Below are 13,648 nucleotides of genomic sequence, written 5' to 3' on the forward strand. Positions count from 1 at the left end.
GTTTTTCATTTTGATGAAGTCCAGTTTGTTAATTATTTTCTTGTGTGAATCATGTTTTTTTGGTTTCCTATTTAATAAATCTTGCCTAATCCAAAGTTACAAAGATTTTCTCCTACAAAGTCATCTAGAATTTCATAGTTTCAAGTTTTACATTTAGGTCTTTCATCTATTTCAAGTAATTTTTGTTTTTCAAAAATATGAGTCAAGGTTCATTTTTTTGCATGTGGATATCTAGTTCTTCCAGCAGCATTTCTTGAAAAGACTATCTTCATTAAATTGCTTTGGCACCTTTGTTGAAAATCAATTCACCACATAAGTATGGGTCTATTTCTGGACTCTTGTGTTCTGGTGATCTATGCATCTATTCTGTTGCTAATAATACTAAATGGTCTTGATTATTGTAGCTTTCTAAGAAGTCTTGAAATCAGGTAGTATGAGTCTTCTAACTTTGTTTTTTTAAAAAAATTGTTTTATCTCTTTTACTTTTTTTAATGTACATTTTAGAATCAGCTTATTGATTTCTACCAAATCAATTCCTGTTGGAATTTTGATTGAGACTGCATGAAACTATGGATAGTTTGGGGGAGAATTGATATCTTAATAATATTGAGTCTTCCAATTCATGAACATAGTATAATTTTATATTGCATGTTTTTTGGCACTATTATAAATTGTACTTTTAAAAACTTTGAATTTCTAATCGTTTATTGCTAGTATTTAGAGAGACAATTGACTTGTATATTGACCTTGTCTCCTGAGACCTTGCTAAAGTCACTTAATTCCCAGTAGCTTTTTCATGGATTCTTTTGGAATAATAATATCTGCAAATAGTAATACTGTTTTTTTTTTTGTTTTTTTTTTTTAAATGTGCCTTTTTGGGTAGAATCCTGGAATATTGGCTCTCTGCAGCCCATTACATTTTAACAGCAGGTCACCTACCTTACCCTCTTAAATTTTACAGTTGGGGGAAAATAGTGCCCAGAGGGTTTAAGTAACTTACCAAAGTCTTACATCAAAAATGGTAGCTCATTTTTAGAACTCTGAGACTTTTTCCATATATGGAATTTACAAATTAAAATTAGGTATGAACTACATGATTGATTCTCAATTAAAAATCCATAGAGTTGGTCCTTAATCTTATTTTAAACAAAAATGTTAACTTTCTCCATCTCATGAAGTCCTTTTTAATGACCAATTCAAGAATAAAACCAAAATCTAATTAGCATTTTCCTTACCTTCCTCATCTTTGTTGGCCCATATAATTGGCAGATATGAAATAGTTAAAAGGTTAAAATACAGGATAACAGAATAAAAGAAAGAAGCCCAGTAGTTCATAAACTGACTGGCATTCTCAAGGCTGGATTAGGATCCAGTTTTAGATAGGGAAAAAAGGTGATAGAAGTTTGGTCTTTAAATGACAAAAGGTATATCCAAGAAGGGTTCTCTAGATGTTCGGTGGTACAGATTATGTTGAAATTTACTGGTTCAAGACCTTATTTTTCCTGACAGTCTTTTAGGAGGAAATGTTTAATTATGACTTTAGTCTTTCCTATTGCACAAATTTTCTAACTATTCAGTTAATGATATCCTTTCATATAACTTCCTGTAAAAGGCTGAGAGACCACTCAGCATCTTCCCAAACTCAATTTCTGCATGATAGTCTTTCCCACTCGTCCCATCTTCTTTCCTTTTATTTTTGTCCTTTTAATAGATTCTCCATATTTCCTCAGAAGTAGGAAACATATTCCTTTCTTTTACTCTTATCTGTACCTCTTATCTATACCCAAAATGTGGACAAGGCTAATTTGTAGTAGAACAGATAACTAATCTCAGTAGTTTTACAGTCCTATGGTGTTCATACTCAGATCAAAATGACCAAACATAAGGACCTGCCTTGTCTGAAAAAGGAGATCTCCCTAGACAAATGAACTTGCCTATATTTGCTAGGTCATTTGTTTCTTTGTATGCCACACATTTTTAATCATGCATCCCTATTTTGGTAAAGCTTTTTTTTTTTTTTTCAGACTCAAGTACTACTGCATGTTTGTCTTGGGCTGGTGGATTATATTATCCTTTGGAGGTCTCTCTAAAGTATACTTTATTCTAGGGAGTGATTGATTCGGAAAGAATGGATTTTGAGCTGTTGCCAGATGATGAACGTCAGTGTGTAAAATGCAAAACTACATGCTTCATGTCTGCCATCTCCTGTTCTTGTAAACCTGGCCTTCTTGTTTGCCTGCATCATGTAAAAGAATTGTGTTCCTGTCCTCCTTATAAATATAAATTGCGGTAAGTAGGAAGAACGATTTTTTTTTTCCTATGGAAAACAGTTGATCCTTACTAAAAGCTCAATGATACCGCAGTTCTAGGGCTGAAATGTTAAGTATAAAACATCTAGTTTTCTCCAAAGCTACACGTCTGAAAGCTAAGTGTGGTGGTATTATTTCCAGGTATAGATACACGCTGGATGATCTCTACCCTATGATGAATGCATTGAAGCTTCGAGCAGAATCTTATAACGAATGGGCCTTGAATGTGAATGAAGCTTTGGAGGCAAAGATCAACAAGAAGAAAAGTATGTGATACAGAAAGTGACTTGGTGATTGGCAAATTGGGGCTTATTGTGATGTAGCCAAATTAAAGTCAACAAAACATTTCTTGAAACAGCCTGACCTCATCCTTGGTTAGCCCCTCTACATAGCCCGGTTTACAGAGCACCGGCAGAGAAGGTTTTAAAACCAAGAGTGGATAAGGCAGTTGCCCTTACATCACAGTGAAATTTTGTTATATGAGTTGTGCAACATCACTTACTTAACAAAAACGATATTGTTAGGAAACCTTTATTTTTGTCTCAGAAATAAAAATTTCACATTTCTTACAAAGATGTTGAAATCTTTAAAAAAACAAAAACAAAAACAAAGCATCTTGTGACAAAGGCAGCATGACACTAAATCAGGAGTCTCTGAAATGGTAGTTTATCACTTCTTAGTTCTAATTAAAGTTAAGGTCCCTGGCACTTGTCATTACCTTTGAAAGTCACTGCTACCCTTTTTATCTCTCTCTCTCTTTTTTCTTATGAAAATATAGTTTGTTTTTTGTTTTTTACTTTTCACCTCAGGGGTATATGTGCAAGTTTGTTACATAGATAAACTTGTGTCATGGGTGTTTGTTGTACAGATTATTTCATCATCCAGGTATTAAGCTTAGTACCCATTAGTTATTTTTCTGGAGCCTCTCCCTCCTCCTGCCCTCCACCCTCCAATAGGCTCCATTGTGTGTTGTTCCCCTGTATGTGTTCATGTGTTACTCCCCTCTATGCATCCATGTGTTTTCATCATTTAGCTCCCACTTAATAAGTGAGAATATGCAGTATTTGCTTTCCTGTTCCTAGTGTTAGTTTGCTAACTAATTGCCTCCAGTTCCATCCATGTTCCTGCAAAGGACACAAGCTCATTCTTTTTTATGGCTGCATAGTATTCCATGGTGTATATGTACCACATTTTTCTTTATCCAGTCTATCATTGATGGGTATTTAGGTTGATTCTATGTCTTTGCTATTGTGAATAGTGTTGCAGTGAACATACACATGCATGTGTCTTTATAAATGGAATGATTTATATTCCTTTGGGTATATACCCAGTAATGGCATTGCTCGGTCAAATGGTATTTCAGTCTTTAGATCTTTGAAGAATCACCACACTGTCTTCCACAATCGTTGAACTAATTTACACTTCAACCAACAGTGTATATGCATTCCTTTTTCTCCACAACCTTGCCAGCATGTTACTTTTTGACTTTTTAATAATAGCCATTCTGACTGGTATGAGGTGATATCTCATTGTGGCGTTTTTTTTTGTTTGTTTTTGTTTTTGTTTTTGTTTTGAGACGGAGTCTTGCTCTGTCACCCAGACTGGAGTGCAGTGGCGCGATCTCGGCTCACTGCAACCTCCACCTCCTGGGTTCAAGCAATTCTCCTGCCTCAGCCTCCTGTGTAGCTGGGACTACAGGCACGCGCCAACATGCCCAGCTAATTTTTGTATTTTTAGTAGAGACAGGGTTTCACCATGTTAGTCAGTCTGGCCTTGAACTCCTGACCTTGTGATCTGCCTGCCTCGGCCTCCCAAAGTACTGGGATTACAGGCGTGAGCCACTGTGCCCGGCCTTTCATTGTAGTTTTGATTTGCATTTCTCTAATGATCAGTGATGTTGAGCTTTTTTTCATATGATTGTTGGCCATATGTATGTCTTCTTTTGAAAAGTATCTTTTCATATCCTTTGCCTACTTTTTAATGTTTTTTTCTTGTAAATTTGTTTTAAGTTCCTTATATATGCTGGATATTAGACCTTTGTCAGATGCACAGTTTGCAAGTATTTCCTCTCATTCTGTAGGTTGTCTATTCACTCTGATGATAGTTTCTTTTGCTGTGCAGAAGCTCTTTAATTAGATCCCATTTGTCAGTTTTTGCTTTTGTTGAAGTTGCTTTTGGCATCTTCATGAAATCTTTGCCTGTGCCTATGTCCTGACAGGTATTGCCTAGGTTGTCATCCAGGGTTTTTATAGCTTTGGGTTTTACATTTAAGTCTTTCATTCCTCTTGAGTTAATTTTTGTATATGGTGTAAGGAAGGGGTCCAGTTTTAATCTTCTGCATATGGCTAGCTGTTATTCCAGCACCATTTATTGAATAGGGAATCCTTTCTCCATTGCTTGTTTTTGTTAGATTAGTTGAAGATCAGATAGTTGTAGGTGTGCCTTTTTATTTCTGGGTTCTCTATTCTGTTCTGTTAGTCTGTGTGTCTGTTTTTGTACCAGTCCATTTCTCTTTCAGAGTGTTTTCACTTGCTTCCATTTCTGTAGCCCAACACGTAACTCCACCCGCTTTTATTTAGGGGAAAGGAGCAATATCATTGTCTCTGAGTCTACTGTGCTCTAGTAACTGAGCACACTAGTTACTCACTAACTGCAGAATAAAATGCAGGAGGAAGAAGTGGTTCAAGCCACAATAAGATTTATATTTACTTTGCTTTCATAAGTCAGTTGTTTTCTTCTTTTTGTCTCTTTTAAACATGCCAGGTTTTTTTTTTTGTTTTGTTTTGTTTTGAGACAGGGTCTTGCTCTGTCATCTCGACTGGAGTGCAGGGGCATGGTCGTGGCTCACCGCAGCCTTGAAGTCCTGGGTTTAAGTAATCCTCCTGCTTTAGTTTGTCAAATAGTTGGGACTACAGTTGTGTGCCACCGTGGCTGGCTAAGTTCTTTAATTTTGTAGAGAGGAGATCTTGCTGTGTTGACCAGGCTGGTGGTAAACTCCTGGCCTCAAGTGATCTTCCTGCCTTGGCCTTGCAAATTGCTGGGATTTACAGGCGTGAGCCACTGTACCTACCCTAAAACATGTCAGGTCTTAGCATTTTTATATTTAAGTTCAACTCTAGGCACTTGTTTAAAAAACTCCGTGTTCAGCCACCACCCTGCAAAAATCAAATCAACAAATTTGTTAATAATTTAAGGTATTGCAAAAATTTGTAAGTTACATTTCTAGACAAGAACTGACAAAATCAGTCTCCTCTGAATTTCATACCAGTAGTAATAAACATAATGATTACAGAAAATATGACTTTTTTCTTCATTCCTAGGCCTTGTCAGCTTCAAGGCTTTAATTGAAGAATCTGAAATGAAGAAATTCCCAGACAATGATCTTTTGCGACACCTTCGCCTAGTCACACAGGATGCAGAGAAGTGTGCCTCTGTTGCGCAGCAATTGCTTAATGGCAAAAGGCAAACTAGGTATGTGCTTCTGACTGCGTGAGTTTGGATTCTTTGGCACCTATGTTTGGAAACCTGTTGTGACTCCTGTCTTGAATTTCTGTGACCACCTGGGTGTGGTGGACATGTATGTATTCTTATATGGCTTCCTTGGGCCTTTGTCTTTACAGATATCGATCTGGTGGAGGGAAATCCCAAAATCAGTTGACAGTGAATGAGCTCCGGCAGTTTGTAACACAGCTGTATGCTCTTCCATGTGTCCTCAGTCAGACACCATTACTAAAGGTAACCATAGAGGGATGTGTGGGAGAATACTTTGGTAATCCTGTATTTTGTATATAAACTCGATTGATATTACTAAGTAATCTTCTTTGATGATTAATATGTACATTTATTTGCAGATGCTTTTAATAACCCATTGAGTGGTATATGTATATAAAGAGATTATAGTAGGTCCACAGAGGGGAAATAAAGTTGGAAATTTTTACTTTGAAAGTGACCTTGGCTGGGCATGGTGGCTCACACCTGTAACCCCAGCACTTTGGGAGGCTGAGGAGGTGGATCACGAGGTCAGGAGTTCAAGACCAGCCTGACCAATATGGTGAAACCCCATCTCTACTAAAAATAGAAAAATTAGCCGGGCATGGTGGTGCATGCCTGTAGTCCCAGCTACTTGGGAGGCTGAAGCAGGAGAATCGCTTGAACCCAAGAGGCGGAGGTTGCAGAAAAAAAAAAAAGAGAAAGTGACCTCAGCTAGTTTAAGCTGGGATAAGGTGTCTGTTGTAGTCACTTAGTATTTGCTGTCAGTTGGCTTGTGTGTTATCTTATTTACCTATATTATTACTAAAATTAAATGGGATCTCATTGAATATGAATTTAAGATTCTAAGTTTGAAAGAAGCCAATTACTGAAATTACTGTTTTAATGCAACAACCTGTGTATTTTTTTTAGGATCTCTTGAATCGTGTAGAAGATTTTCAACAGCATAGTCAGAAACTACTCTCTGAGGAAATGCCTAGTGCTGCGGAGCTGCAGGACTTGCTAGATGTCAGCTTTGAATTTGATGTTGAACTTCCACAGCTTGCTGAGATGCGTATCCGTTTGGAACAAGCCCGTTGGCTAGAAGAGGTGCAGCAAGCTTGCCTAGACCCCAGCTCCCTTACTTTAGATGATATGAGACGTCTCATAGACCTAGGGGTAGGGCTGGCCCCGTATTCAGCAGTGGAGAAAGCTATGGCCCGGCTGCAGGAACTGCTCACAGTGTCAGAGCACTGGGACGACAAAGCCAAGAGTCTCCTCAAGGCCAGGTGAAAAAGCAGACTTCTCTTTCTTTGGGAAGGTTGGACAGTTATCTCCAGCTTAAACACAGAGCACAATGATTGGTCTATGGCAAGTGCTCAGTAGCTGCGGTTATTATGCATGTGGAAGACATGTAGAAATAGCTGAGATATTTGGAGCTGCTTTGGGACCTGAGTAAAAGAATGTTAATTTTTTCTTATTTTACTGATTAAAAATGAATAATTCAATTGGACACACCTTTTCTAGAGTTGGTTTAATGAAATTTCCCTGGATCCTGTTAATATCCTGTCTTTGAGAGAGGAAAATATTTACAAATAGGTGAAGCTGTTTAAACTCACAGTTAATACGGTTCCAAGGAGTCTTAAAGAGAAGTGTGTGAGAGTTAATAGGCACTGTTCTGCAAGAAAACAGTGCAGACAATTTTCTTTTTTTTTTTGAGACGGAGTCTTGCTCTGTCGCCCAGGCTGGAGTGCAGTGGCGTGATCTCGGCTCACTGCAAGCTCCGCCTCCTGGGTTCACGCCATTCTCCTGCCTCAGTCTCCCGAGTAGCTGGGACTACAGGCGCCCTCCACCACGCCCGGCTAATTTTTTATATTTTTAGTAGAGATGGGGTTTCACCATGTTAGCCAGGATGGTCTCAATCTCCTGACCTCGTGATCCGCCCGCCTCGGCCTCCCAAAGTGCTGGAATTACAGGCTTGAGCCACCGCGCCCGGCCCCAGTGCAGATAATTTTCAACAGGAATAGACAATGTCATTTGAAAAAAATTATTTGCCATACTGAATTTCCTTTGAAATGCTAGTTTTTTTGGTAACCATAAGAAAAATGAACCATCATATAAAATGCTAAGAAGTCTTTGTTTGCATTTTGTAGGCCACGACATTCATTGAATAGCCTTTCTACGGCAGTAAAGGAAATCGAAGAGATCCCTGCATATCTGCCCAATGGTGCGGCTCTGAAAGACTCAGTGCAGAGAGCCAGAGACTGGCTTCAGGATGTAGAGGCCCTGCAGGTTGGTTTTAAAAAGTATATACAGAATGTGTAAGTGCATCCATAAAGAGCAATATTGGAAAGTTGTGAAGAATAATACGTTGGATCTTGCTGCACAGTTTCAGTATTTTAGGGGTTGACCAGAAGACTAATTCTATTCATACTTATTTGGATGTACTTACCAGCTATTATCCTGAGCAGTTGTCTCAAATATTTAAAGCTTAGACAGTGTCACCAACTTTTTCTGGGAGCTGGGGAGTCTTTCATAACAAACCTGAGTACTTGACTGCAGATTGAAGGAAAAGAGCTAACAATGAAGTAGTGAGAGAAAGTAGTTTTCTACTCTTTGATAAGTATGATTACCTCTTGTTGGCTTGTCCACAACTTTGAAGTTCAGACAATCAGTAATAGCAAATTCAGTGAATCTAGTTATATGACTAAATGCCCAACTAAGCCCCAAGGCCCAGAATTTTCATGAAGTAGTGACTTAAAAGTACCCTCCCAACCCTACAAAAGAAATAAAACCTACCCAGTTCCAAAGTAATTATCCAAAGTATCCAAAGTCATTTCCACCAAGTATTTGTGGTTTTATGCTAGATGTTATACTTATTGACCTGTATATAAGTTTAAAAAAAGAGTTAAATTCACTTGTAGCATTGTTAAGGTACAAAAAGAATGCATTCTTTAATATGATTTTCCCAGTTTTCAGACGACTGGCTGAATGACTTAATTTGAAACGTGTTTGATGGGGGATGTCTTCCCTTATCTCTTATCATCATAAACCAGTAGGTGTTACTGACCTATTGAGAAAAAAAAAGTCTCAAGTTCTATTTTGTTGAAGTCCTCAAATTCTAGAAATAAAAATACGATCTGGCTTTCTGAATATTTGTGTAATTTTAAGTGGTGTTAATTGGCTAGTTGCTAACAAGAAATACCAAACAGGACAATTCCAGACAAATGTTTGCATCTGGGCATCTGTTCTTGTTAATAGGGAAAAGAAGATATATTGTTTGAGGAGATTACATAATTAAGGACTGACTCCAGCAAGCCAAAAACAAAAACAAAAGTATTTACTATGGACATAAACTTTGTTAATGAGAGTTTTAGATGCAGGCACTTGTCAATGATAGTTGGTATTGTAGTAATTAGTTTTAGTTATGGTCCTCCTTTTTACTCCATGATTGCTAGCAGCCAGAAGGTGAAGTCATGGCAATAAGTAGAGGCTGACATATAAAATCAGAAAGCAAGGGCATGCTTCTGGATGAGTTTATTTCCTTCATATTTTATATGTATATGCTACTTACTATGTTTGCAACAGTGCCATTAAGGGCAAAAGGCAAGTTTTGCTTCATTCCTGAAAAAGTAGCCTACCTTTTTTTTGCATCATATATTTAAGGACTAATACACATGACTAACAACAAGGAACTACTTCCTATTTAGTGGATTATTTAAATGTTATGCAGTATTCTGCTTTACACATAGGAAGCACTCGGATTTCTAAATTAAATATCATAGGAATAGCATTAATTTATGAGTCACATTCTTAAGTGTCCATCAGAACATTTATGCCCTAACAGATTTAATTCTGTAAGAATAAATATCAAAGGCAGCAAAATATCAACCTACCCAGTCTTCCCTAGTTGTCCCAAAAATGTCCCTTATGGCTGTTTGTCTAACCCAGAAACACATGTTGCACCTAATTGTCATCTCTTTAAGTTTCTTTTAATCTTGTAGCGTTTTCCTCCCCACCCCACTTTTTCTCATGTCACTGACTAGACAGTTATCCCATGGTATGCTCCACCTTCTGGATTTGTTTGATTGTTTCTTTGTGGAGTGTTCTGTTCTCTGTATTTCCTATAAATTGGAAGTTAGTTTTAAAGCCCTGGTGCATCCAAGTTAAGCATTTTTTTAATATAATGCATTAAAATGTCAGGTAATACTGTATATTCTATATTGCATCACAACAGGAGACATATCTGGATGACCTACCATTAGTGATGCTAAGTTTTACATTGTATTGGAGCAACACCAATGCATTTCATCCTCCATAACCTTAATGCTTTTACTCTCCTAGTTTGGCTATCTCTTTCTAAAAATACAGTTCCCAGACCAGCAGTATTAGCATCGGCAACAGCAGCTTCACCTGGGAACTTGTTAGAAGTGCAAATTTATGGACCTTCCTCTGACCCACTGAATTAGAATATTTGGGGATAGGACTAAGGAAACTGTGTTTAAACAAGCCTTCCAGATGATTCTTATGCATGCTAAAGTTAGAGAACCTCTGGGCTGTCTCAACTTATATTTTAGTTTCCTGAATAATTTATATTGAGTTGCTTTAATTAATCATTGGTGAGTGGATTGGGGTAAAATATTGTTTTGTTGCTTTTTATTTGTGTAATTCAGTATGAAAGTCTTGAGTTACTACAAACCTTCATTTCTGTTGAAATTTTTTTCAAACTGTTAATAGGAACCAATGAGATGAGTGAATTTAGAAGGGTATAAATAGAACAAAGGGACCACAGTATATGCCATGTTCACATTTGTATCCTTAGAGCCTAGCACAAACTAGGTTCTCTAGGCCCAGCACAGTGGCTCACTGTAATCCCAGCACTTTGGGAGGCCAAGGTGGGAGGATTGCTTGAGGCCAGGAGTTTGAGACCAGCCTGGCCAACATGGTGAAACACCATCTCTACTAAAAATACAAAAATTAGTTGGGCGTGGTGATGGGTGCCTGTAATCCCAGCTACCCGGGAGGCTGAGGCAGGAGAATTGCTTGAACCCAGGAGGTAGAGGTTGCAGTGAGCTGAGATTGCACCACTGCATTGCAGCCCAGGCAAGAGTGATACTCCATCTTAAAAAAAGAAAGAAAAAAAAAAACGCTACTACCACCACCAACAAAAGACCCAAACTAGGCTCTCTGTTTGTGTAATGAAGGAACAAATGTCACTTCTACCCCCAATATCATTGGTCAGCTGGCAGGTTAGTCAGCGTTTGTGAATTTAGCATGTTGAGATCATGGAGTAATCTGAAGTACTCAATGGACCAATCTGAATTAAGCTTTTCCTGTTTTTCATAGAAGTGTTCTTTTCTCTAAATTGCTGTAATTTTTCTTGATTTATTAGGCTGGAGGACGTGTGCCAGTGTTAGACACACTCATAGAACTTGTTACACGAGGCCGATCTATCCCGGTACATCTGAATTCTTTGCCAAGACTGGAAACCCTAGTAGCTGAGGTTCAGGCTTGGAAAGAATGTGCTGTTAATACATTCTTGACTGAGAATTCTCCATATTCTCTCTTAGAGGTAAGTTTACAACCAGCTCATCTGCAAGACCTTAGATCTCCTAGTTTGGTAAAACATGCAGTTCATCACATACAAAGATGACATCACAGATTAATCTATATTCTGTGAGTTGTTCTTCCCGTAAAGCCAGGGAGACTCTTCTAATTTTCTGGTGAAGCAACCTTTAAATGTTTTCTTGGTTGATTTAGCATAACAGTATCTAAAGAAGAAAATTTTTTCCTATTGGGTGAAATTCCTCTGTGTTGAAATTGGACTCTTAAACTTGGCCGTGCTTTGCCCACCTGAATTTAGTAAGCCTGATAAATGATCTCCCCCATCTTTTAAAAGTGCTTTAACTGCACTTTTTGTATTTTCTGTAAACTTGCTTGTGCATCATGACTGGGATCAGCCAGTATATATCACATTTTTAACTTGTTACTTAATTGAATAAGGAATCAGTCTGTCTTTTATGAGTCTTCCTCCTCCTTTTGTAAAGGAGAGTCTCAGGGTTGCATGTTCCAAAGAAAATCTTCAATACTAAGAAATGCACATCCTTTTTACTGCTTAGGCTTTTATTTTGGGACTTCCTACATAATGCTTTATCTGAAATTTATTTTACCATTGGTTGTGCCTTGTCCCACATTAGGTGCTGTGTCCTCGATGTGATACTGGCCTTTTGGGATTGAAAAGGAAGCAGAGAAAGTTAAAGGAGCCCTTGCCAAATGGAAAGAAAAAAAGCACCAAATTAGAGAGTCTGAGTGACCTGGAGAGAGCTTTAACTGAAAGCAAGGAGACTGCTTCAGCTGTATGTAGGGGTTTTTTCTTCTCCTTTCTATGTTATTGGGAAGAATAATTTCTAACCCTTTCTGTTTTATAGGAATTTGGAGAAGGCAAGTAGAGTAACTTGAAAGCGTTCAGTTTTACTAGAAAGACTTTTTGAAAACTGTCAAGTGTTAAGAGTTTTGAATGGTAAGATGCATAGAGGTGGGAAAGATTCAGGGTAGGCTTCCCAGTCTCAGGGTCTTGCAGACACAGAAACAGTCTTGTTTAGTGCCTGTGGGTTGATCCAGGAATGCTAACTAAAGATATTGAGACTAATATTAATAAATGTATGAAAATGCAATGCTAATTTATTAGTTTATAGTTAAGAAGTACATTTAAAAATTTACTGGATACTTTGATACTCATCTGGAATACCTTACATCTCTGACCTGCATTTAGTAAATACTGTTGATTCAAAGATGATAGTTTAAGGAAGATGAAGCAATGTATAACTAATGTTACACATTAAGCACCTTATCAGGATAAAGAAGGGATAGCCATGCGATGCTTTTAATGGCACGAAGCATTGCCCGTTCTAGAGTGGGAATGTATACCTGCTACTGGGACTAGATTGAATGGGTTCATCTGTGGATCTGGACACCTTCTCCCATTGATTTCTTTGTAGCTGCCAGACCTCTTGTGATAGACATGGGTTGCCTTGATTTATTTAGGTATTTTGACACAGATGTTCTTAGTGTATATTTGTATATTCAGTCAGGTTCTAGACAGAATTCTGCCATCAGAGGTCCTCCATTCCATCTGTGGTTTGTTTTTATAAAGACTAACTGAAAGTTACAGTCCCCCTCTCCTGAGGTGTATATATGTTGGTTTGAAACTTTATATGCAGTATCTTTCGTAGATTTTAGTCTGTCCATCTGTCTGTAGACCCCTGGTTTTAAGAATTCTCCCTACGTATTATCTGTTAATTTATGGTAGAACTCAAAGGTTAGTCATTTGCTTTCCATCTCTAAGCTGTCAGAAGTTACCTTGTTATCATATAACCCACACATATTACCTGTGTATTATATTTACAAAAGAAGTGGATTTTTTTTTTTTTTTTTAATATACCAAAGGTCTTTACCTGATTTGCTTTTAGGCTTTTTTTTTTTTTTTAAATAGAGATAATGGAGAGTTTATTCTGGCCTTGTAAGAGTGCTTCATCTGGTGAATCGTGATGGATCTGAAAGGGGATAGATGTGGTGATTGGAAATGGTTTTTTAACTGTGACAGATTTTTTGAGAACTTGTTTACTGCGTGCCAGGCAAAGAGTGTCCTATCCCACATCTCTTACTTGTCATCTCAGCCCTGTGAGGTGGGCGCTATTATCACCTCCATTTTACACATGCAGAAATTTAGCCACAATGGAATACATGGCACCAGGTCACTCACACAGCTTAGTATGAGGCAGTCAGGATTTGAATACAGATGATCTACTCAGGATCCCATGCTCTTAACCACTAGGACTCTGAGTTTAGGGGAAGGCCAAGCTATCTAGGAC

General features: G+C 37.9%; 1 protein-coding gene across 7 annotated transcripts in view; it reads left to right on the top strand.

Moving 5' to 3' along the window:
• The window catches only part of KDM5B (lysine demethylase 5B), an 80,995-nt gene that overhangs the window by 60,850 nt on the left and 6,497 nt on the right, over positions 1-13,648 (top strand). For all 7 annotated transcript variants that reach the window (XM_031013907.3, XM_055368387.2, XM_031013914.3 and 4 more), the window contains 8 exons: positions 2,108-2,289; positions 2,451-2,575; positions 5,630-5,780; positions 5,930-6,044; positions 6,711-7,066; positions 7,931-8,069; positions 11,170-11,349; positions 11,975-12,133. In XM_031013907.3, coding sequence (XP_030869767.2) covers positions 2,108-2,289; positions 2,451-2,575; positions 5,630-5,780; positions 5,930-6,044; positions 6,711-7,066; positions 7,931-8,069; positions 11,170-11,349; positions 11,975-12,133 — 1,407 coding nt within the window. The remainder of the gene's footprint in view (positions 1-2,107; positions 2,290-2,450; positions 2,576-5,629; positions 5,781-5,929; positions 6,045-6,710; positions 7,067-7,930; positions 8,070-11,169; positions 11,350-11,974; positions 12,134-13,648) is intronic.

Source organism: Gorilla gorilla, chromosome 1 (assembly GCF_029281585.2).
Source record: "Gorilla gorilla gorilla isolate KB3781 chromosome 1, NHGRI_mGorGor1-v2.1_pri, whole genome shotgun sequence".
In the NCBI taxonomy this organism is placed as follows: domain Eukaryota; kingdom Metazoa; phylum Chordata; class Mammalia; order Primates; family Hominidae; genus Gorilla; species Gorilla gorilla.